Source organism: Cibotium barometz, chromosome 1, assembly GCF_041138505.1.
Source record: "Cibotium barometz isolate CiBa-2024 chromosome 1, ASM4113850v1, whole genome shotgun sequence".
Lineage (NCBI taxonomy): Eukaryota > Viridiplantae > Streptophyta > Polypodiopsida > Cyatheales > Cibotiaceae > Cibotium > Cibotium barometz.
Genome location: NC_141046.1, coordinates 68,458,266 through 68,482,893, shown reverse-complemented (window position 1 = coordinate 68,482,893; position 24,628 = coordinate 68,458,266). Strand labels below are relative to the sequence as shown.

Sequence of the window (24,628 nt, the reverse complement as noted above, 5' to 3'; positions counted from 1 at the left end):
ATTTGTGTATGGGTGCATGTGTGGGTGTGTGGGGTGCTGGTGGCAGGCAAATACATTCCTCATTAATGAGACCAGCTTCTGGCATGATAATCACTGTCATTAAAGTAAATATATCGTAACACATCTTTTATGATCTGCTGTTTTTCACCATTGTTAATCTGTTTAGGCTGCGAGAGAAACAGGAATTTTACAAGAAGCGAAGTCCAAGCTGGAGAAACGTTGTGAAGAGCTTACGTGGCGTTTACAGTTGGAAAAGCGGTTAAGGGTAATTTATTGTGGCCTATAATTTTTCTTGGATAATGTGCCTGAGTAGTTGTACTTCCAGTTGGAAATGTAATTAAGGATTTTTTTTGGGCTCCTAGCTTTTCTCTTTTCTTTTTTTCCCGACTGGCCTTAGGCCCAAGATCCTCCTGTAGTTACTGATTTTCCACCACCCGTAGGTGTTTAATTATGTAGGTGATGCCGCAAGAGGAAGCACCAAGGGGGATTTTGAACCCATGACCTCTTGGTCCTAGGCAAACACCTTCACCACTTGAGCTTTCACCTCAGTGGCGGCTCATAGTTTTTCTTGCATAATGTGCCCGCATCAAATCTCTCTTTTGGGTGACAAACTGCTTAACCGTCAGTTTGATGGAAGTTTTTTCACATTTTGTCTTGATTCCATGGCACGATTACTTTATGGATGTATTGCAACACTTTTGATCTCATAGATCCTTTGGTCTATAATAGACGTTAATAAAACTCTCTCTCTCTCTCGTAGGCCATTATGGCCTCTTAGAGACATTAATATATCATTTCATTTCTCTCTCTCTCTCTAGCACAATCATATGAGCACGTCATTGGTTGTATACCCACAGAACAAGGATGTCACGGCTAGTGCGGAGCACGATTGGGGTGAAGCAAGGCTGTTCATTCTCCTCTATCCTTATCCTTTTTGGGCTCTATATATATAAGCTAGCAGATTTCATTGATAGAGCTGGTGTCAAGGGTTCCACTCTAGTTGAGATGGTAAATTTTAATTCTATTCTATGCATTTGATGTAGCTCCATGCACTGAAGAATCAGGTTTTTCTTCTTAATTGAGAATAGAGGGAAATTAAGTAAATTCAGAGATTTAATGGCTATGTTAGATTGAATTGCCCTAAGAAAGGTTGTGAGAAAGTGCCAAGTACCCATCACTAGCTCTCCCTGTACCTGATCTGCTGCACGCTTTCGCTTCCTCTAGCACTTGCGCCTTCTCTGCCTGCCCCTCTTCTCTGTCGCTGCCATCTGTGCCCTGCTTCTGCCCTATACCTACGTGTCTGCTGCCCTCCCTCTGCTGGTTGCATTGCCCTTTCCACTTGCGCTGGGGGCACCCCTCTTCTGCAGCCCATCCTCTTCTTCTGCTTGCCCCGCTGCCGGCACTTTCCTTCTTGCCTCACCTGCTTCTATCCCTCCTCCCCCGAAGTCTTCAGTACGGAACACTTTCCATCAGGGTTCACGTCGGCCTTTTTCCCGCAGATTAGCATCATGGTTAATCATCCTCTCCTGGCCGGGCAAACCATTGATTTTACAGAAGCTGAGCTTGCGACCGTCTTTGCTGAGATGGAAAAAGACACCAAGATGACCCTCATTGCCAAAATCTTCGGATCTCATCCGTCCCATCTCCAGGCCGGTGATTGGGTACTTGCAGCGTTTCCCTCTGACTTCACCCTCCACTTCAAAAAGATGTGAGGTTAGTTGGGAGAGGTTTGTTCCAAGAGGACTTAGATGTTGAGGAAGCAGCCTTAGAGGTGCTGAAAGGCAGCCCAGTCCCATTGGGCCTGAGGAAGCTGTTTTTCCTTCCTTACACCAGCTATTTTGACCCTAATGAAATAGCTGAGATTCCCAAAGTCTTCCACAGGCGTACTTGCCGATGCTGGGGGCCATTGGGTCAGCTTTTGGGCTGGTACTATAGGTGCCCTCTATCCCTACCGTGTGCCAACCTCTGCTGCCTAGGTGGTCACTGCCTCAGAAGACCCTATCTCTAGGGCTATGGTTCTTGCTCGCGACAGTGAGCTTATTGAGGACTTCGTGTTGCTTTTGCGACCTAACGGTCCGTTGAAGCAACATATGGAGGTTACAGGTGGACCTGACCAGTGCTGGGTCTGTCACTAACAGGGGCACTTTGCCAGGGATTGCCCTAGGGCTAGGGGTCATAGGAGATGGTGCAAACGCACCTCTCAGGCAACACAGCCTAAGGCCATGGATAGACATCAAGCTTGCTTGGCCATCAAAAACTGACATGTAAGGGGAGGTCTGGCATGTATGAGCAATCAGGTGGAATAGGTAGAATACGCTAGATGATGAAGCTGCCCCCCTGCCTGTAGGGTTTTTCTCACACGTAAAGGGAAACTGCTCGCTGCAGTGTCTTTGCTTAAGAGCCGTTGAGAGCTGTGTTGCCACCACACAGGCCAAAACAAGATTAGTACAAACCATAGTAACATGAAACGTTTCGCTGTTTCGTCGTTTCGAAGGTTTCGTTTCGTTTTGTTTCGTTTGTTTTGGACGAAACGCAAAGGTTTTGAAATGACGCTTCTTATATACACATACCAAATTTATAACATAGCCAAGAGAAAGATGAAGATGCATTTTTTGGGACTAGTGGGTATGAAATTCATGATTTTGGGAGTAAGGTTTTTTGGTATTTTCAAAATTTGGGCAAGAAAAGGAGAGAAAGAGAGGAGGAAAGAAGCAAGTTGGAAGGGAAGAGGGAGGTGAGAAGAAAAGGGAAGGAGGTGAGAAGAAAAGGAGAGAAAGTTGGAAAACAAGAAAAGGAGAGAAAGAGGAGGGAAGAGGAGGGGTGGACCGAGGAGGAGGAGAGAGAAAGAGGAAGAGGAGGCGTGGAGGAGAAGAAGTGAAGGAGCGAAAAGGAGGAGTGGACGAGGAGAAGAGGTGGAGCAATAGGTTGCGGCCGAGAAGAAGTGTCGGATGCGTGAAGTGGCAAATGGGCAGCAAACAAAGATGGAAACGACCGCAAAAATCGCATTTGCAAAAAAAAAACCTCCCGCCCGTTTTTCTGACCTCACTTTACATTTGGGCGAAACACCGTTTTGATGGGCACGTTTTGTTTTGTTTCGAAACGTTTCGTTGCAGAAACGTTTCGTGCCGTTTCGAGAGGGCAAAACGGGTTTTTATGTTACTATGGTACAAACCAAATAGAAGGGGTTGCGATTGCGAACCACCCTCGAGCTAGGGGCTAAGGTTCCACTTCGCCTCCCTATATCAGTGGCCACCACAGCTCAGCAATAGCATGCTCAACAACTAACAACACCCACATGTTAAAAGCAGCCAGCTCATGTAGTTAGCATCTTTTTTCTTGCTTCTTGTTTTTCATACTTGCTAGGTGCTGGCGACCTATTCAATTTTGGCCACGATATTATGGTGACCTGGCATCAGCAAACTGACCCAACCTTTCCATCTTTTTGGCAAGCTTCTCACACCCGCTGGAAAACTCTTCATGCTCGCCGCCCTCCCACCCCCCCATGCCTTCCTCATACTCACCTCCCCCATGGCATCTTACATACTCGCCTCCCCATGATGTGCACAAGCAAGCGCAGTTGATGTGCACAAGCAAGTTGCAGGTACTCCTCCTAATTGGATTGATTTTTAATGACATATGCTCGACGCATGTCCTCTACATAGTCACATGGAATGCCATTCCCAGGCCTTTGGAATGGGGGAACGCGTTCCATAGTGATGGTCGTTCCCATTCCCGTTCCAAATGTTCTCGAGAAACATGTAAGGATTGTAAGTAAACCATGTATTATGTAAAATACATCAATGCATTATCATGGTCTGTAATGAAATGATTTGATTTGTTGTCCTTATAATGCTTTATTTCCAAGCATATCACATGCATCAGGCACGCTAGCAAGAACATCTATATGATGATGTGGCGTTCCCGTTCCCATTCCCTTTTGTTCGAGCTTCACTTTTTTTTACCAAGTAGTCGTCCGTTCCCCAAAGCGTTCTCGTTCCGTGGTGACTATGGTTCTCTAACACTTGGTTGACTCTCTCGGTCTGACCATCAGACTACGGATAATCAGTTGTACTCATACTCAAAGTAGTGTCCAACTTTTTGAAGACTTCCCTCAAAAGTGACTATTGAATTTTCTATCCCTATCCAAAACTATATCTGCGGACAAGCCATATAGCTGGTAGAGATGTTCAATAGCTAACTCAGGAGTTTTCACCTACTTTTTAGTAGGTGAAAAATTGACCATCTTGGTCAATCTGTCAACCACTACCCAAACCAAATGATTCGCTTGAGTTATTTTAGATAAACCAGTGATAAAATCTATGAAAACCGCATCCAATCTCGGGTACAAAAGGATATCCCCGCATGATCTCGATACCACCCCAACCCTCCCGCCACCCTTGCAATCACGACGTCTTCCACTATTGGCGGCATCGCATCATCCGGACGCTTACTATCCTCGCCTATAGCAATCTCCACCCTCTCCACCTCGTCTCTTTCTTCGCCAACAGGTTCCACACCTCGTCTCACCACCCTGCCACAGCACTCACACCACTTCCCCGCCTCTACATGCGGATAGTAGGTTGTCATCCAAATCCCCTCCTGACACTCCTACTCATTGCCTCATCCTCGTCGAGCGTGCCGCATAGTCGAGGTTTTTTTTTGTTTTTTTTCTAGAAAGGAGACTTCTATTAAGTATGAAAATTTTTACAAAATGGAGATTTCACACCAAGCAAGGTGGAGATCTCAACCAACCAGGAGCCTTGTGCTGCCACTAGGGTCCCGAATGAGAGGATGTGAAAAAGATACCAATGTTCCACTCTCTTATAAACTGGGCGTGCTTCCTCTCCGCAGCCCTCGAAGTTCCCTAGATTCTAGCCTAGGTAGCCGTAATGGTGTGAATAATATCACTCCAAATCCTGCAAGGAAAGCAGAGAAACAAGAACAGGAGTACCCTCAATGGCCTCAGTGCATCTAGCCTTCCAGATATTCCAGGCTGAGATGCTAGCAATAATCTACCAAGAACTGTCTAACCTCTGTGCTGGAGGGACAAAGTGTGAAAGTGGCAAATCCTGAAGACAACACTACCGAGCAACTCCTTGCCTAACCATAATGGCCAAGCTCCTGTCAGTCCCCTCGAACCTCAGCTGAGGCCCAGACTGTGTCAACCAAATGATAGAACCAAAAGAAATGATAGCATCTCTCTTAATCCTACCAAAGTGGTGTGCAATCGCAGACCAAACCCTCTCTGCTGCCCTGCATTCCCATAAACAATGGTAAACTGACTCCGAAACTGCTGCACATCTAGGGCATGCTGGGCAAGCACCAGTAACAGACCTCCACTGATTGGTGGCCAGACCACCATGAAAGGAAACCCACATAAAGGAGGAAATCTGTGGCTTCCTATAAGAATGCCACAATCTCCGCCAAAATACCCTCTGAATTTCAACTGAAATGCCGTAAGACTCCCAATGGGGTCTAAGAGTAGGGACACTCTGAATGTGTCCCAAGATAAGATGTTTGGCATTCCGCACCGTATAACTGAAAAAAGGCATGCTTTTCAAAGGGTTACAAGCATCCTTCCACTCCCACTCACCGGGGTCCCAATGCAAATGTCTGATAGGGCAGCCACCAAACAACCAAAGGCTAACACTCTGTGATCATCCTTTGGGGGGGGGGGGGGGGGTCAACAAAGACGTGCTTCCCTAACCTGCCAACAACTCTGACTGGAGGAATCTGGGGGCCCTCAATAAGGTCCTGCACATCACATCTCTCCAGCTGCCATCCATCCTGTACAGAAAAAAAGACCAGTACATCATCCTCCCTAGGCAAGGAGATACACATAACCTGAAGAGGAACACCTATCCCAGAGAAAACTCCAAACCGATAATGATGACGACCTTCAAAAAAAGATCCAGTAATCCAGTGGTTGGGAATGGCTTTATCAATCTGTGCAATCCTCCGGCTAGAGCCTCTCAAATGTTGCGTGAAATCCAATCTCTGCACCTCGGTAAGGCTTTGAAGCCTCTTCCAAGCCAGCACTGTGGGGGATATGGTCTCACAGCCAGCCTAGAGAATATGCAAGCTGCCCCAAGAGACCTACCATGCACATCTTAGATCAAATCATTCCACAGAATGGGCTACCTGTTAGCTTCCTCCGTTGGATGCGGAAGGATGTGTGTACCAAAAAACTCCTCAGGCAGTCCCAGGCCTGTAGGAGAGACCTAACTAGGGGGGACGAAGGGGAGCGGTGAACTGCATCTGAAAAAATAAAGCGTGACCTGAGAATCCAGTCACCTCCGCGAACAAGGACACACTGCGTGATCTGCTGCATAAGAAAGTCCTACCACGGCTCAGTGCCTGGAAGAAAGCCCCTAACAACAAGCTTACAGTGCAAAGCCTTACATTGCACCTCGGGGTTAATGATATTCAATCCCCCTTCCTACTTAGGCCTAATAATGGTTTCCCAAGCAACTCTCGCCCTGGTGTGTGCATTTCCATCAAGCCCTAACCAAAGAAAGTTCCGAATAAGGCGACGAAGCTGGCAAATGCAGCCCTTATGAAATATCTAGCACGAAGCAATAAACCAAGTTGTGGCTAGCAAAACTTGGTTAACCACCAAAGCTCTAGAGGCCAAGTCGAGCTTCCTCCTACTCCAGTGATGAAGTTTGCTTTTAATGCTTAAGAGCACTGGAGCAAACTGTTGTGCAGGGGAGATGTCAACGCCCACCTGACAACCAAGGTATCTGGCAGAGCATCCTCTCTCAATCCAAGTAAAACCAACATCTATACCCCAATCTGCAAGAGGAGAATCACTGATCCAAAAACCAACTGATTTATGCCAATTGATAGTAGCTCCTGCTTCCAAACAAAAGGCCTCCAAGGCTGTCCGGAAAGCACATAAACAAGCATGTGAAGCCTCAAGGAACAATGCCGTATCATCTGCTAACTCAAAGTCCAAAAACTCTTCCTCCGTGCATAAAGGCAGCCCGAGACCCACAACACCAGGGGCAGCCCGAAGAAACCTACTCATAGCCTCAGCTACAATGAGTTATCAAATATACTCCTTCCTTGGAGGAACCCATTCTGTGTATCATGGATAGTCCTTTGGAGAATCGGCTGCAACCTTATACTCAAGGCTTTAGCTAAGATCTTATATGCAGATCCAAGGAGAGTGATAGGCCTCCGTAGTTTGATGTAAGTCTTGTCCCCACTCTTGACGATAAGGTGCATCAGCCCCTCCATGGGGTATGGCGGCATCATACCCGACAGCCACATTTCCTAGAGGGCAACAGTGATAGCATCTCCAATATAATCCCAAAAAAGAATAAAGAAGGCGGGAGGAAGACCATCATCCCCTGGGCATGAACCACTGGAAAGAGCATGTAGTGCGTGAAGGAATTCATCCTTAGAGAAAGGGGCATCCAGGGAAGAACACATAGCATCTGTAATGAGCCTGGGCATGCACTCCCAAACTTTCTGCCGTGCCACATCTCTCGGAGGAGAGGGCACCTCTGCAGTCAACAAAGACCGATAAAAATATGAAGCAATACCGCTTAGCTTATCAGGCTCAATCTGAACCTCACCCTGTGAATCCTGCAAATACTTTACAGAATCCTTGCTGTGGGAAGGCCTTTGTGCTGAAAAAAACTCTTTGTTGCATCTGCCACCCATCTGAGTCCACAAATCCTCGTTTGCATAAAACGCGAACTCACCCCTCCTATCCATGGGGCCAACTGCAGCTCTGCTCTTACTGGGGTCAAGAGGTCTGTAATCCCATGTTCCCTCTGAAGAGCAGCAATCCTATGCCTAATAGCTCTCTCCTTGTTCAGAGCCTCCTTCTTCTTGGACAAGGCAGCGCTATGATAATGATGGCTGGTCCTCTTAAGAGCTAGCGCAATATTATGACGAGGATCAAGACCATCACAAGATCTCCATCTCTTTTGATCTCAAGGGAGATGTCAGCATCTAGATAAAGAGAGTCGGGGATACGGACACGGGGAGAGGCCGGGTGAGCCACAGGCTCCCTGAGACACAAAACAACAGGCCAATGATCGGATTTGGTTGTGCCAGGCATAATAGCAATGGTGCCTCCTCTGTCCAGGGACCAATCATCCACATAAAATCTGTCCAGACGTGCAAAGATGCTCTCATTCCCGCTCCTGCGGTTATGCCAAGAGAAAGAGGAGTTTGGCCTTCTCTGGAAGTCATCCTTAGTCCAGCAATCCCTGCCAAAGAAAGAGAGCGTGAACCTCTCCCATGAGGCTCGCTCCAAAGGGTGTAAACTCCCTTCGCGTCCACCCTTCTTGTCAGAAGGTTGCTCAACCATATTGAAGTCTCCTCCCACTATCCAATGATCAACCTGGGGAATGACATTTGTAATGGTGTCCCAAAAGGCCACCCTTTCACCTCTCACGTTAGGTGCATAGATATTCAAGATTCCCAATTTCTGACCCTCATGCATGATCAAGATCCACTGCGCTCTAGCAGGGATGATAACACCGTGCCCAATAACATGAGGCATAACAAATGCTGCCACTGAAATGCAAACACCCCCTCTAGTCCCAACAGCCGAGGACCAGAAGGTGTGGCCTGAAAGCATCTTACCAATTTTGCCACACTAAGATCTATCCAATTTGTGTTCCTGCAACAAAACTATATCCAATTTGTGTTCCTGCAACAAAACTATATCCATAGACGTTCCTGTAACAGCAGGGTGAAGCTGGTCCTTCAGAAGGTGCTTCCTACCACGGGTGGAAAGCCTTCCAAGGCCCTAAACATTTAATGAGACGATTCTCATGGAAGAGAAGAGGGTTTGACCCCCGATCTAAGAAGACGATGGGCAGCCTGAGGACGCCTCTCGTAATGCTGGAGGACGGGATAATTCACAGGGCAAAGTCCACTGACATGCCCTTGTCCGAGGCCCTGCAGAGTACCTGCATATGTACGAGAAACGTGTGCGCCCTGCGAGGCATCAAGGGCAATGGCATCATGCTGAAAATCCTGCAATACATGATCCCCACTGCATTGAACATCCTGCATATCGCCTCCTCCAAGTAGAGAGGACTCAACAAAATCATCCTGATCTGATATATCATCTCCTTGCAAAGAAGCATGAGCTGATACATCCCTCTACCTAGAAACATCATCTATCTGAAGTACAAGATCCAAGGAGGTCTTCCCATCAATCGCACCAGGGGGGCGGGCGTGAGAGACAGCTCGCCACACCTGGTGGACTGTAGGACGGGAAGTATCCAAGGCAGGTGGCGCCTGAGAAGCACACTTGTGAGGCCTCCTGTGACCCTGAGCCCAAGGGCAATCTCGAGCAAAGTTATCCTGTTGTGGTGACAAACCCGGCACTGATTAGGTTTACCTGCAATCTCCATACGTTGCTTCAAAAGACCTCTAGGGCCCGGAAGCAAAACATAGTCCTCAAAGAGCTCACAGTCATGGGCAAGAACCACGACCCTGGGGATAGCATCCGCCGAGGCAGTGACCACCCGGGCAGAAGATGTCCGCAAAGCGTGGAGGGGGGGCACTTGAAGAACCAGCCCAAAGGCGGACCCGATGGCCTCTAGCATAGGCCAACATGTGCGAGGAAGACCTGGGAATCTGAGAGTAATCGGGAAACGGTTCCGGTCTTCCTCAACAGGGTCAAAATAGTTGGAGTAGGGAAGGAAAAAAACCTTCCTCGGGCCCAATGGCCAAGGGCTTCCCTTGAAAACCTCTGAGGGTGCGTCCTTGGAATCAAAATCCACTTGAAAGAAACTTCCAAGCAACTTGACATCTCGAAAGTGTGGAGCGAGGTCGGAAGGCAGAGCCGCCAGGACCCAATCCTGAGTGTGGAGACGGGAAGGCTGAGATTCAAAGATTCAGGTAATGAGGGTCGTTTTGGAGTCTTTCTTGATTTCAGCGAAGAGGACCGCGAGCTCGGCTTGGAAAAAACAATGGTTCGCCCGGCCGATGGAGAATGATTAGCCATGAGGCTAATCAAAGAAGAAGGCCGACTTGAACCCGGATGAGGAGCAATCCGAACCAAGGGGAAGAGGCAGGCAAGGAGGCAAAGGAAAGGAAGGGAGGGTGGAAACGGGAAGCAAGGGGAGGGGAGCTGAACACACAGGCCAAGGGAAGAGCTGCGCAGAGGGATGAGGCGGAGGAATGAGGGGAGGAAGAGGCAGGGGCGACCAGCGAGGAAGGCTGAGAGGCGGAGGAAATGAGCGCTCTGCAGAGAGATGAGGTGGAGGAATGATGGCGGGCAGAGGCAGGGGCGAACAGTGGAGGAGGACAGATGGAAGGTGGAGGAAGGCTGGGGGGACACTGGGACAGAGGCGAAGAGGCGCAGGCAGGGTTCGGGAAGCTTACACGGTCATTCGCGCATAGTCATGTTCAATATAGCTTTCAAGGCGTGGTGATGGTGATCTCTCTTATATGCATGTTGTGGCTGGTCGGACTGTGCTAAAGGAGGCACAATGGTATCAAGCCAGTCCGAATCTGAAGTGGTCAACCAGACGTGCAAGTGTATGAGCCATTCTATGAGACTGCAGTAATGGTGGAGCAGCTGGACGATGTTCTTAGACCCCAACAGCTTTGGCAGAGGGGGTATAGTCGAGGGTTTGGATAACCTCTTTGCTGATCTTCGAATCTGCTCCACCTACCTCACTGACTACATATTTGAGCTCTCCCATGATTGTTGTCGCCAGAGGGATCGCACTTGATAGGCAGAGGACACCATTCGAGGTCTTCAGACTCAGGTATCCACACTAGGGCAGCGCCTACACAGGAAGTAGAATCGAAGCTCACACAAGGAGTAGAATCAGAGCTCACTCACCTACGCACATCATCTTCCCACAGCACAGAGGAAGTGCTTGAGTTATGTGACCAAGTGGCACAGCAAACAAGGAAGTTCTTCTCTTTACAAGCCCAAGCGGTGGACCTGGATGCCCTTCGCTAGTCTCTCCGCCCTCTCTAGTCGCTTCTCACTAGTTACCAAAACTCTTCATCCACTAGGGTACCAAGCACAACATCAACAAGCACTGAGAGCTTTCCCCTAGCATCAAGAGGACCTTTAGTTTTTTTATTATCATTGTATATACCATCTTTCATGATGTCACTGTTTCTATCATTGTGCCTATCATACTTCATGATGTATTGTATTGACGGTAGAGTGCATCTTTTTCTTCTGTTACAATTTATCACTTCAGTGTTTTTTTTCTATCTTCCTCACCGAGGACAATGAGCGGCGACATGTAGCCGCTAAGGATGCCCACATTGGATTGTTCCGGCCAGACCATCCCAGGGTGTCATAGTGGATCACCCCAAACTTGGACCACCACACTGGACCATCCCAAAGAGTCAATGGACCATCCAGAAATGGAAGCACCACCAACGGATACACGAGAGGTGCATGCACCCGCATGAAGGCACTGCAATGTCACTCCGACGGGCATCTACCAGAGATTACATAGAAGCCCTATTACTCCGATGGCATCTACTACAGATAGGAGATGCCACCAACTCCATCGACTTCACCATGGCTTGCAAGAATCATTTAAATGGCCCTCAGCTCGTCCTTGAGGATATCCTACAGCCTTTATCATCTGGTCCTGTTCGTCGAGTCTATTCATTGAGTGCTGTAGTCACTTGTCATCACCGCCTATGTGTCATCCTTCTCACTATGACCACTTCTGGGTGTGCATGGTACAGTTTGAAGAGCATGTAACAGTGTCTTGGAGTAATGCAAGTGTTGTTTACAGTATTCTTGTCATTCTTGGCATCGTGCTATGCTCGTATTTTAATCTGACTATTCATGTGTGCAATGTGCCTTGAGTATTGAAGACTCTGGACATACTGCCCAAAGGAGAACCACCACTTTAGTGTGCCGGGCAACCAACCCTGCTACACTGCTTGGATTCTAATCTGTCTATTCATGTGTGCACTGTGCTGTGAGTATTGAGGACTTTGGACATACTGTCCAGAGGAGAACCACCACTTTAGTTTTCCTAGCAATCAACCCTGCTACAGTGCTCTATCCCTCTGGGGGTATGGAACTCAGCATTAAGAGGCCAACAATAAGAGTCAAAGGCAATCCACCTCACTATAGAAGGATCCGAGTGAAGTGTGCCCTGAATATCCTGCAACTGTCTGACACTTTCTTTGCTATGACATGGGCCATGAGTAGGAAAGAAGTGTTTATTGCATCTGCCTCCCATCTGAGCTCAAAATGACTCTTGGGCATGGCAGCTATACTACACTCTGTTCTCAAGGGAGTACTAAAGCTCAGCAATAAGGGGCGGAAAGTTCTCAGGTGTGATGGCAATCGAGGAGCATAAAACATCATTGTCAACATGGACATCATCACCAAGGTGCTGCAAGGCGTGTACATCTGACTCATCTGCCTACACACTCTGTTGTACATCACCATGCATTACATCCTCGTGCAATAAATCCCTATGTAATACATCTTGTTGTGCAAAGGTGATGCATCAACATCTGCAGTTGTCCCACTATAATGGGATCTCACATGATCATCAGGTGGATCAGGAGTGAGTGTGTGTATGTCAACCTGTCTATAAACCCAAACAAGCGGAGGTTTGGAGGCAGCGGGGGGTGGAGGGGCTGTGGGTTGTGTCGCCTCAAAAAGAATCCAAAAAACTTGGCAAAAAAGAACTTCATGAGACAACATTGATGCGACTTCAAGTGGTTCCTCCAGACACATGATAACATATTACAAGTTCTCCATTTATAAATGAACTGTTCAAGGAAAGGCGAATGGTAGTCCCATTGCTACTTCTAGGTGAGCTTCACGTCACTGGTTGAGTATAAATTGGCAAGTTTTGGACAAATCTGTGAAGCAGAGTGTGCATGAGTTGTATGCATTCAGGTTGACACATAATTTGCTATTCCAACCACTTCATTTTTTCCCTTTTTGAGTCAGGCAGACATCATTAATAGGATCATCTTCAAATAATTAAGTGTTTGAGTTCTTCCATCTTGGCTGCAGGCTGATGTGGAAGAGTTGAAAGGACTAGAGTTGACAAGGCTACAGGCTGCACTGCTTGAGATGCGACAACAAATGGAGACAATGGGCGTGCTCGTTCTAAAAGAACGAGAGACAAACAAAATTCTCTCCATCCAAATGGCCAACTTGATAAAAGTACGGCCTTTGCTTGAAGCCAGTGAAGCTAAAAGCTACAAGCTTGCAAAAGAGAATGGACATTTGAGGGTAAGATCTCTCTCTCGCTCTCTCTCTCTCTCTCTCTCTCTCTTCTCCACGTTGGACCATCTTTACTTTATGGGCTATCATAGCGGAGGTCAGGACACGCCTGCAGTTCTCACATGAGATGATATGGGTTGTGATGGCACTATATGAAGCAGTAGTATTTGGCCGAGTATGTGCACCCAGTGGACTCTCGGGAGATATATGTAGCACTATTGGGGTTAAGCAGGGCTGCCCACTCTAACCTACACTCTTCGGTCTATACATTGATGAGATTGCAATATTTGTGGGCAGTTTCGGAGGTAGAGGCTCACCATTGGCCCAGAGAGTAGTGCCCATATTGCTATATGTTATCTGCTACCCGTCTTTTTTTCTTTCATGGATACATTGTACTACCTTTTTGGTCTCACAGACCCTCGGGATCTTTTGAAGACGTACATGTTTCTTTCTTTCTTTCTTTCTGTAGCATGAACTTGAATAAAATAGGCACTTTCATGCAGTAATCTCTCTTATAGCACTATTCTTTTCATTCTGGAAATGCTTGACAGTAGGTTTTTCTACAGATACTTCTTGATATTCATGAAAATAAAGCTCTAGAAGCCGAAAAAGAATTGCTAAAAGCCAGAAAAGAGAGTGAGGAAAGGCTTCACAAAAGCAAGGAAGCTGAGTCAAGAATGGATAAAGTGCAGGAAGTGTTGCAAAGGTTGGGATCAGATCACTTATCAAGCATTTTTTTCTATGTTGTCAGCATTTCTTGATGCATCAGAAGAGCATTTTGCACAACTTCTGTTAGAATTTCTTACATGACATAGTAAGTATGCTGTCCACATGTATGATTCGCTCTCTAAATTCTGGCAATCAGAAGAGGTGGTACACCATTAGTTTAACCTTTTAGCCATTGCAATGTGCATGTGTTTTTAGCTACATTCACAAGGCAGTAATTAGATGCTTCTTCAAGTATTGAAAAGGTTTTGGCAAAGTATCTTTTGCATGAGAATGGACTGAAAAAATAAAAAATGGTGGTTTATGAAGTCCTTAATTGATGTTTTTGAACCTGATATGCAGGCTGGAAGAGAAGATGTCATATTTGGAGTCAGAAAATCAAGCTCTTCGTAAGCAAGCTTTTGCATTTTCTCCAACAAGTGGACGTAAAGGTCGTGCGATGCAAATGCCTGCTTTTCAACAGGTAGTTGTCTTTCTAGGCTGTGTGGCATGAAGTGGAAGATTTGAGACGCTGGTAGGGCTGTTACAGAAAACATATGCAATTCCCTTGATTTTTTGTTATGCTTGTTGGAAAATCTTAGCTGACAAGCTTGTGTCTGTCATGTATGGTTGAAAAATTCCAGAGAACAAGTAGCTACCTCAGTTATGACTCTGAGACCATTGCTGAAGATGAGCAGCCACTCCTCAAGGTAAGGAACCAGAAGTCTATGCTGCTGCTGCTCCTTGATATATGAAATTTCATTTGTTGAGGGGAACTTGGCAATTTCCAGCTCCAAAACTTCCTATGCTTGATATACTAATAACCTGTGTTGTGCAAAAAAATATCTGCAGAAAACTCCTGAAAAATATTGTACCACAAATGGAGATAATAAAAACTGGCTTGCAAGCCCTGTGCAGGTTGGTCCAATTCTTTATCCATGCATTTAATCTGGCCATGTTCGATGAGAACCTGTTAACCTTTTTTCTCTGTAGGATTCTCCCATGTTTTCTCATGCTGTTCATCAGTCTGAGCAAAGACGACACCGATTGCTTATAGACAGACAGCAGGTACAGTTGATGGGCTTGCTAATTGTACATGTTTGAACATATGATGCTCGAATGGGCCATGAACTGATATTTGCTTGATGCTGAAGTGCAGGAAACTCAAGACACACTTATGGATTGGGTCATGCAAGATGTAGGGTTTAGCCATGGCAAGCCGGTTGCTGCATGTATTATTTATAAATGTTTGCTTCATTGGCATGCATTTGAGTCTGAAAGGACAAACCTTTTTGACCGTGTGGCTCAGACCGTTGAAGCACTTGTAGAGGTAAAAGATCCAAATTTAGTTGTTAGAGACTCAAAATTCTTCTTGTAGTAATTAGTTCTATGGTCTAAGAAATGTGAATGCTCTCTTCATAGGCGCACACAGCATGTGCATGCACAGTATAAGACCGTTGAAGCACTTGTAGAGGTAAAAGATCCAAATTTAGTTGTTAGAGACTCAAAATTCTTCTTGTAGTAATTAGTTCTATGGTCTAAGAAATATGAATGCTCTCTTCATAGGCGCACACAGCATGTGCATGCACAGTATACACATCAATTTTGTACTTTGCAAGCATTATTGTAATCGAGTAGCTTCTACATTTCCGTTGATGTCCTGCTTTGTATGCAGTTGAAAAATTTGTCATGTCTTTTTTTAGGTTCAAGAAAGCAATGACACTTTAGCATACTGGTTGTCCAACACATCAACCCTTCTTTACCTACTGCAACGCAACTTGAAGCCTAGTGGAGCTCCTAGTACTCCACAACAGCGGCACACTCCAGTAGTCAGTTTATTGGGTAGAATGACTCAAGTAAGGAACGTGGTTTGAAAGCTAGTCGATGCTTTGCTAGAAAGGGAAGAATTTGTGGTAATGGAAAACACCTCTAATGTTTTGTTCTTTATTTTGACACAGAGCTTCCGATCACCATCACGTTTAGTAGGTGTATCTGTCAATCGTGGCCTAGGTGGTTTGGATATTTTGAGCCAGGTTGAAGCAAAGTATCCAGCATTGCTTTTCAAACAACAGTTGACTGCTTTTGTTGAGAAGCTTTATGGAATGCTAAGAGACAATCTGAAGAAGGAGATCTCGCCTTTGCTGACAGCATGTATTCAGGTACAGCACATCAATGCAGACATAATTGCAGACTACTATTTTGGTTCTTCTCTTTTGATTTTGTTCAGCCTATCAAATGGATCGGCATTAGTAATTTTAGGCCGGTTTTTGTGTTTGTAAGTAAAAGATGTATTGTAGTTGACTCTGCCTTCCTTTTCATAGGCAGACACATCTTAACACACCATTTGGTTTAATAGCAAGGTTGCCAAAGCTTGGCATTGGCAAGATCCCAACAATGCTCTCATGTTTTTCCCAGGATCCTGCTAAGCCGTTCGCCTCCCAGGACATGCCATGATGGCATGGCATTTGGATCTGTTTTCATTTCAGTTTTTCCATTTCCATTCTATTGGGACATTTTGACAACTAGGTTTGATAGTATCTACACTCATGGTCATCTCAAATAGATAACAGGGAAGATCTAAGTTTAGTGAACTCAAGAGGGCTGCTTTTGTCACATCCTTGGTGTAGCAAACTTGGGTGTGCAGGTGTTAAAAGGGGTTACACCGACACAAGAGAATGTTAGCAGTCATCTCCTGTTTGTACACTATGTCAGGGCCTCTATTGTGGGTGTGCCCGCCCGTATTTGGTGTCTTCCCATTTTTCCTCACTCTCCGTATTTTTCCCATTTATTTGGAGCTGTGTATGGGCTGTTGGCTGCCCCCAGGTGCTGGCTGACTTTGTCTGTGCTGCCCGACTCATCAGGTGATGCACGACTGTATTTTTTGTGCTGGCCGACTGCTGTTTGCTGGCCGACTGGGCATATGCTAGTCGTGGGCTGCTGTCGGCTGACTCTGAGCTGGCCGACCAGCACCTAGGGGCCATATAAAATGGCCCCTTGCCCCCACACTTGAGTATTGTATTTTTCCTGGATTTATTGGTGTATATAGTAGAGTTACACAAGCTTCTCTCTCTCTTTCATCTGTGTATTGCTCTCTACAGCAGTTGTCTTCATTTCGGCTGTGCATTCTGACATGGTACGAGACTTGGAGATCGGGTAGAAGGCGGCCATCACCGTTGGACAGCCACCTTGCATTCTATTTGCAACCTCTTCTTCTTCTTTTTTCCCACCCACCGTCCCTTCACAAGACCTTGTGAACCCTTGAGATGGCAGATTTGCTTGAGATGGCTGAGAAGCACGTGAAGATCCCGACACTCCCCATGTTCCCGGTGGACCGATAGTTGGACGGGAACAACTACAGCATATGGAAGGTAATGATGGAATCTGTTTTTTTTTTTTCCCAGAAAGCAGACGTCTATTAAGTATGAAATTTTTTTACAAAATGGAGATTCCACACCAAGCAAGGTGGAGATCTCAACCAATTAGGAACCCTGTGCTGCCAATAGGGTCCCGAATGAGAGGATGTGAAAAAGATACCAATGTCCCACTCTCTCATAAATTGGCCGCGCTTCCTCTCCGCAGCCCTCGTCGAAGATCCCTGGATTCTGGCCTAGGTAGCCATAATGGTGTGAATAATATCACTCCAAATCCTGCAAAGACACTGAGAAACAAGAACGAGAGTACCCTCAATGGCCTCAGTGCATCTAGCCTTCCAGATATTCCAGGCTGAGATGCTAGCAATAATCTCCCAAGAACTGTCTAACCTCTGTGCCGGAGGGACAAAGTGTGAAAGTGGCAAATCCTAAAGACAACACTGCCGAGCAACTCCTTGCCTAGCCATAATTGCCAAGCTTGGTCAGTCTCCTCGAATCTCAGCTGAGGCCCAAACTGTGTCAACCAAATGATAGAACCAAAAGAAATGATAGCATCCCTCTTAATCCTACCAAAGAGGTGTTCAATCGTCGCAGACCAAACCCTCTGTGCTTCCCTGCATTCCCATAAACAATGGTAAACTGACTCCGAAACTCTTGGGCAAGCACCAGTAACAGACCTCCACAGATTGGTGGCCAGACCACCATGAAGGGAAACCCAGATAAAGGAGGAAATCTGTGGCTTCCTATAAGAATGCCACAATATCTACCAAAATACCCTCTGAATGTCAATCGAAATGCCGTAAGACTCCCAATGGGGTCTAAGAGTAGGGACACTTTGAATGTGTCCCAAGATAAGATGTCTGGCGTTCCGCACCGTATAATTGAAAAAAGGCATGCTTTTCAAAGGGTTACAAGCATCCTTCCACTCCCACTCACTAGGGTCCCTCTTGCAGACTGGGGTAGAGATGTTGGTTTTACTTGGATTGAGAGAGGATGCTCTGCCAGATACCTTGGTTGTTAGGTGGGTGTTGACATCTCCCCTGCACAACAGTTTGCGCCAGTGCTCTTAAGCATAAAAGCAAACTTCATCACTGGAGTAGGAGGAAGCTCGACTTGGCCTCTAGAGCTTTGGTGGTTAACCAAGTTTAGCTAGCCACAACTTGGTTTATCGCTTCGTGCTGGATTTTTCATAAGGGCTGCATTGGCCAGCTTTGTCGCCTTATTCGGAACTTTCTTTGGTCAGGGCTTGATGGAAATGCACACACCAGGGCTAGAGTTGCTTGGGAAACCATTATCAGGCCTAAGTAGGAAGGGGGATTGAATATCATTGACCCTGAGGTGCAATGTAAGGCTTTGCTGTGTAAGCTGGTTGTTAGGGGCTTTCTTCTAGGCACAGAGCCGTGGAAGGACTTTCTCATGCAGCAAATCACAAAGTGTGTCCCTGTTCGCGGAGGTGACTGGACTCTCAGCTCACGCTTTATTTTTTCGGATGCAGTTCACCGCTCCCCTTCATCCCCCCTGGTTAGGTCCCTCCTACGAGCCTGGGACTGCGTGAGGAGTTTTTTGGTACACATCCCCCCGTGTTCATCGGAGGAAGTTATCCGGTAGCCCATTCTGTGGAATGATTTGATATAGATGTGCATGGTAGGCCTCTTGGGGCAGCTATGCATATTCTTTGGGCTGGATGGGAGACCCTTTGCCCTACAATGTTGGCTTGGAAGAGGTTCCAGAGCCTCACCGAGGTACAGAGATTGGATCTCACGCAGCATTTGAGAGGCTCTAGTCGGAGGATTGCACAGATTGATGCAACCATTCCCAACCACTGGATTACTGGATCTTTCTTGGAAGACCGTCATCATTCTTGGTTTGGGGTTTTTTCTGGGACAGGTGTTCCTCTTTAGGTTATGGGTCTCCCCTTGCCTAGGGAGGGTGATGTACCAGTCTTTTTTTCTATACAGGATGGATGGCAGTTGGAGAGATGTGACGTGCAGGACCTTATTGAGGGCCCCCAAATTCGTCCAGTCAGAGTTGTTGGCAGGTTAGGGAAGCACGTCTTGTGCTCGGTTCAAGGAGTGGCATGTGTTGGTGGAGAAAGAGTCTGGCTTGCAGATAAAGACTCTTAGGACTGACAAAGGAGGAGAATTTTCTTTCAATGCATTCGTGCGGTTTTGTGTAGAACATGGCATCAAGCGGGAGCTGGCCGATATAGGTTCGCCGTCAGAGAATGGAGTAGTTGAGCGTAAGAACAGGACGGTGGTGGAGATGGCGAGGACAATGCTGGAGCATCGTGATCTTCCTCGTCCACTTTGGGGAGAGGCTGTGGCTACGGCTGTCCATATCCTCAACCATTCTCCGACGACTTCAGTACCGAACATGACTCCCTTTGAGGCATATTTTGGCAAAAATATGCCTGATGTCTCCCATTTCCGTGTGTTTGGGAGCGATGCATATGTTCACATTCCAAAGAAGCAAAGGGGGAAGCTTGACTCTAAGTCCCAAAAGCTTGTCTTTGTGGGATATAACTCTCTTTCCAAGGGATACAGGTTGTATGATCCAAAGTGGAACGAGGTTGTCGTTCAGCAGGGATGTGGTTTTTGATGAGCATGTTCTGGTTTCCACTGTTGATGAGCCGCCACTTCTTGGAGATCCAGATGATTCTGATGATGATTCCCATTCGATTGTTCCAACTAGACAGCCTTAGTCAGTTGAGGAGGTTGAGTCCGCGGCTGGAGATGAGCCCCCGCAGCAGAGCAGGAGGCTCTGCGTTCTGTTGAGTACCCAGGTGGTTGGTAGACACCCTTTGGGAGTCACGTGTTACGGAGCTTCCCTCCGAATGGACCACAGAGGACAGACCTCGAAGATCGCATAGAGTTCGTGATACAAGTCATTCAGCGGAGCTTTTACAGGTAAACTATGCTTTGATGTCTCGTATCATTCGGGACAAAGAGCCCACTTCTGTCAAGGAAGCACTTGCACAGGATACTTGGAGGAAAGCCATGCAGGTGGAACTGGATGCCATTGAGAAGAATAACACTTGGGAGTTGGTTCCGAGGCCGTCGAAACGGTCTGTCATTGGTGTCAAGTGGGTCTTTAAGACCAAGTATACGTTTGATGGGTCGGTGGACAAAGACAAAGCCAGACTTGTGGCCAAGGATTATGCTCAACGGCCTGGCATCGACTATGAGGATACCTTGGCATCGACTATGAGGATACCTTTGCACCGACAGCGAGGATGACCACAATTCGGACCGTTCTTGCCCTTGCTTCTTCTCAGCGGTGGCCCGTATTTCAAATGGATGTTAAATCTGCATTCCTCAATGGTGACATGTAGGAGGAGGTGTATGTTGAGCAGCCTCCAGGCTTTGAGGTTCCAGGATCAAAGGGGATGGTTTATAGGTTACAGAAGGCCTTGTATGGTCTTAAGCAGGCTCCCAGGGCTTGGAATCAAAAGATTGATTCCTTCTTTCTACGGACAGGATTTATCCCAACCTAGAGGCAGCCAACTATTCAGAGGCAGGGTACCGGGCTGCTTGTGGTGCTACTTGCGAGGTTGTGGCTGCGGAGGTTGCTTGGCAAGATTGGGTTTCCACAGAAGGAGACCACGGTCATCCAGTGCGATAACCAAAGTTGTATCGCTATTGCTTGGAACCCGGTCTTTCATGCCCGGACGAAGCACATAGAGATACAATATCACTTTGCTCGTGAGAAGATCTTGGCTAGTGACATCTTGCTTCTTTATTGTTCAACGGAGGACAATGCAGCGGACCTCTTCACGAAGTCTCTACCTCAGGCTATGCTCCGGCAGCACTCCAGCTCACTGGGGTTGGTTCCACATCCAGGAGCTAAGAGGGGGTGTTAGCAGGCATCTCCTGTCTGTACACTATGTCAGGGCCTCTGTTGTGGGTGTGCCCGCCCGTATTTTGTGTCTTCCCATTTTTCTTCACTCTCCGTATTTTTTCCCATTTATTTGGAGCTGTGTATGGGCTGTCGGCTGCCCGCAGGTGCTGCCCGACTGATCAGGTGATGCACAACTGTATTTTTTGTGCTGCCCGACTGCTGTTTGTTGGCCGACTAGGCATATGCTGGTCGTGGGCTGCTGTCAACTGACTCTGGGCTGGCTGACCAGCAGCCAGGGGTCACATAAAATGGCCCCTTGCCCCCACACTCCAGTATTGTATTTTTCCGGGATTTATTGGTGTTCCATAATGAGGCTCACCTGCACGTGCTTAGAGTGTCCAGACTTAGTGGTCCAGCGCATGACCTTACTGATGATGTACTTCGGAAGACCGTTGTCTACACTTGTGACGAAGTGACCAAGTGCATCCAGTTGATGCAAGTGGTAACCCACCTGCTGGATATGTCAGGCTGGACCAAGTGGAACTCTGGATGCAGCCTAGATCAAGTGGAACCCTGGACACCGTGTGACCATGGCATGTGACCGTGGGTACCGGTGGTGGCTACACTGGGAAGGATGCTTTTGCCAGTTTTTTGCCAGTTAGACAATCGATTATTACTCAGTTTATGAGTAGTTAGTAGTTTCTAAACTAGTCGGTCTTGTCCTGAAAATGTGAAATATTTCTCCCATGCACGAGCGCACATACGCGCACAACACCATCCCCACCATCTATAGCATTGGATAGATTACTCATCTACCATATCAACCTAGTATATACTAGTAGTAGTACTACTACTACAAAAGAATATCTGAGTGCTATGAACATTGTCATATTTTAGCGTCAATGATCATGTTTGATCTGCTATTTGTGAAGGCGCCAAGGGCTTCTCGGGTGAAAGGGCAATCTCTGTCCCCTTACACAGTCTCATCATTGGCACAGAATTCAGTGAGCAGTCATTGGCATGGCATCATAAATAGCCTTAATTTGCTTCTTAGCAAACTGCGCGACAACCATGTAAGTACTTTTCCAGGCTTCATGGTGGGTTCCTCTTTGATTCTGTTGTTTTGGCCACTTGCTGAAATCAACAATTTTGGTCTCTCATGTAGGTTCCTCCTTTCTTGGTTTGCAAAATCTTCACACAGATATTCTCTTTCATCAACGTTCAGCTTTTCAACAGGTTGTTGATGCACCATGGGCACCTTCTTTCCGTCCTTCTTGTGACATGACAGTTTGTTTTAAAAAATGAGTCTTACTTTCACTTCTTGTGACAGCTTGTTATTGAGACGAGAGTGTTGCTCATTCAGTAATGGTGAATATGTTAAAGCTGGCCTTGGTGAACTGGAACGTTGGATTTGTGAAGCTTCCCAAAATGTGTGTATATACAGCTCTTTCAATATTAGACTAAGAATCATTCTCTTCCTACTAAACTTCAGTCCCTGCAACACTCTAATTTGTTTTTTATTCACAGTATGCTGGAAGTTCCTGGGAGGAACTTAGGTTTATAAGGCAGGCAGTTGGATTCCTGGTTTGAATGCGCTCTCTCTCTCTCTCTCTCTCTTTGTCTTCTAGTATATATCAAATGCATTGCATACGTAACTCTTTATTCTTGAATGCAGGTCATACACCAGAAGACCAAAAAAACTTTTGATGAAATAAGGCATGACCTATGTCCGGTAGGATTTCGGGATTGGTACTGAAGCTGTTTAAGATCCATCTAAAAGCTCTTGGAACTGAAATACCTTCAAACATCTGACTAGCTATAATCATGCGTGCAGGGCCTGAGTGTGCAGCAACTGTATCGCATCAGCACAATGTATTGGGATGACAAATATGGGACCCACAGTGTGTCTCCCGAGGTACAAACAAAACAAGATTGGACTGTTAATCTTTGTGCCTGCAATAAATCAAGGCTCCGGATGGTAGGACTGTTATGGGAATGCTTTTAAGAACCTCTTTGAATCATGTGTAGGTTATTTCCTGCATGAGAAAGCTAATGACAGAAGAATCAAAGAGTCCCTTGGGCAGCTCATTTTTGCTGGATGATGACTCTAGGTAATCTGTCAGACTTCTAAAAATCTGATATTTGACTTTTTTCTGATTCCCTTTGTATGGTACAAAATCTAACTGAATGGAATCTGTTTTTTGCTTTGAAACTGATGTTTGATGGCTGATTTTGCATTATATTATTGCAGCATTCCGTTTTCTGTTGAAGATATTTTGAGATCCATGCCTGACATAGATCTGGCAGAAATTGAGCCTCCGCCTTTGCTAAGGGAGAACTCAGGTTTTCAGTTTTTACAGCCAGTGTCCTAGTGAATAGAGATCCGGATTCCCACACTTCGCTATTTCTCTCACGGGGTCAATTTAGTCAGACAACATGCTTGATCGAGATCAATCTGGATTTTTAAGCAAGTATAATGGGATGGGATTGTGCATTCCAACAGCCATGGTCATAGACATGCGGGAAATGCACATTTATGAAGACACCTAATGGATGAGACCATAACGACACCATATCCTAAGAAGTGTATCTATGGTCCGTTTGGCTTCTTAAAGCCAGGCAGCTGTGCATCAAGAGCAAGGAGAACTATCTGCAATTCAAAGAGGCTCATGGAGCATTTAAGTTTTATCCATAACACATACCTTGTAAATTTTATTGCTACACTTGACTCTTGAGAAACAGGTGGGAAGCGTTTCCATCGAAGAGGCTTATGGAACATTCAAGTGTTGTCGGCAACAAACGTTCTGTAAATTTTACTGCTGCACTTGACTCTTATAAAAAGGTTTAGAAGGATTGCTTTTACAATGCTGCACTTGACTCTTGTAAGAAAGTTTAGAAGGATTGCCTTTACAATGCAAAACTTTTGTGGGCAACTGGCGCACACATACATTTCAATCTTTTTTGTTTGTTTTGTAGTTATGGTAGTTATATTAGAGGGTCTTCACACATACACTATACTCCAATCACTTTTGTAGATAGTCTTTAAAAGATGTGCACATTAGCTGCCACCCGTTGGAACGTTGCAAGGGCATTGATTAGTCCAAAGGGCTTGCAGAGCTATTGTTCCTTTTCAAAGACATAATATGCAAAGATAATCCATCTTTTGGAACAGAAGGTAAAATGAACTCTCTCATTGCTTTTCAAAGACATAATATGCAAGGAGAATCCATCTTTTGGAACAGAAAGTAAAATGAACTCTCTCATTGCACTTTCTTATTAGCTTGTATGTGATTGTTATATTGTGTGAGATATGCCTATGTTTGAATTATGCTTTGGTGCTTTTCTTCGATCGGCTACGTGTTCCCATCTAGTACTCATAGGTGAAAGTAGGAAAATTATGTCCAAATGCTCATTTTTTATTTGTTATCACTATATAATAAGAGTTTTCAACTTGAATCAGCTTTGAACAAAAAATTGATCCATGCAACCTTGCCAAAGAAACATT

General features: G+C 46.0%; 1 protein-coding gene across 1 annotated transcript in view; it reads left to right on the top strand.

Moving 5' to 3' along the window:
* Window positions 1–24,056, top strand: part of LOC147642378 (myosin-11-like) — a 142,561-nt gene extending 118,505 nt beyond the window's left edge. Inside the window, 18 exon segments of the mRNA XM_086805732.1 lie at window positions 167–265; window positions 12,998–13,219; window positions 13,777–13,916; window positions 14,279–14,399; window positions 14,560–14,625; window positions 14,768–14,833; window positions 14,909–14,983; window positions 15,075–15,245; window positions 15,619–15,771; window positions 15,874–16,074; window positions 22,056–22,196; window positions 22,289–22,359; window positions 22,454–22,553; window positions 22,651–22,707; window positions 22,799–22,855; window positions 22,958–23,038; window positions 23,152–23,234; window positions 23,375–24,056. Of these exon segments, the coding sequence (XP_086661858.1) occupies window positions 167–265; window positions 12,998–13,219; window positions 13,777–13,916; window positions 14,279–14,399; window positions 14,560–14,625; window positions 14,768–14,833; window positions 14,909–14,983; window positions 15,075–15,245; window positions 15,619–15,771; window positions 15,874–16,074; window positions 22,056–22,196; window positions 22,289–22,359; window positions 22,454–22,553; window positions 22,651–22,707; window positions 22,799–22,855; window positions 22,958–23,038; window positions 23,152–23,234; window positions 23,375–23,495 (2,025 nt within the window). The 3' untranslated portion in view covers window positions 23,496–24,056.
* The last annotated feature ends 572 nt before the right edge of the window (window positions 24,057–24,628 follow it).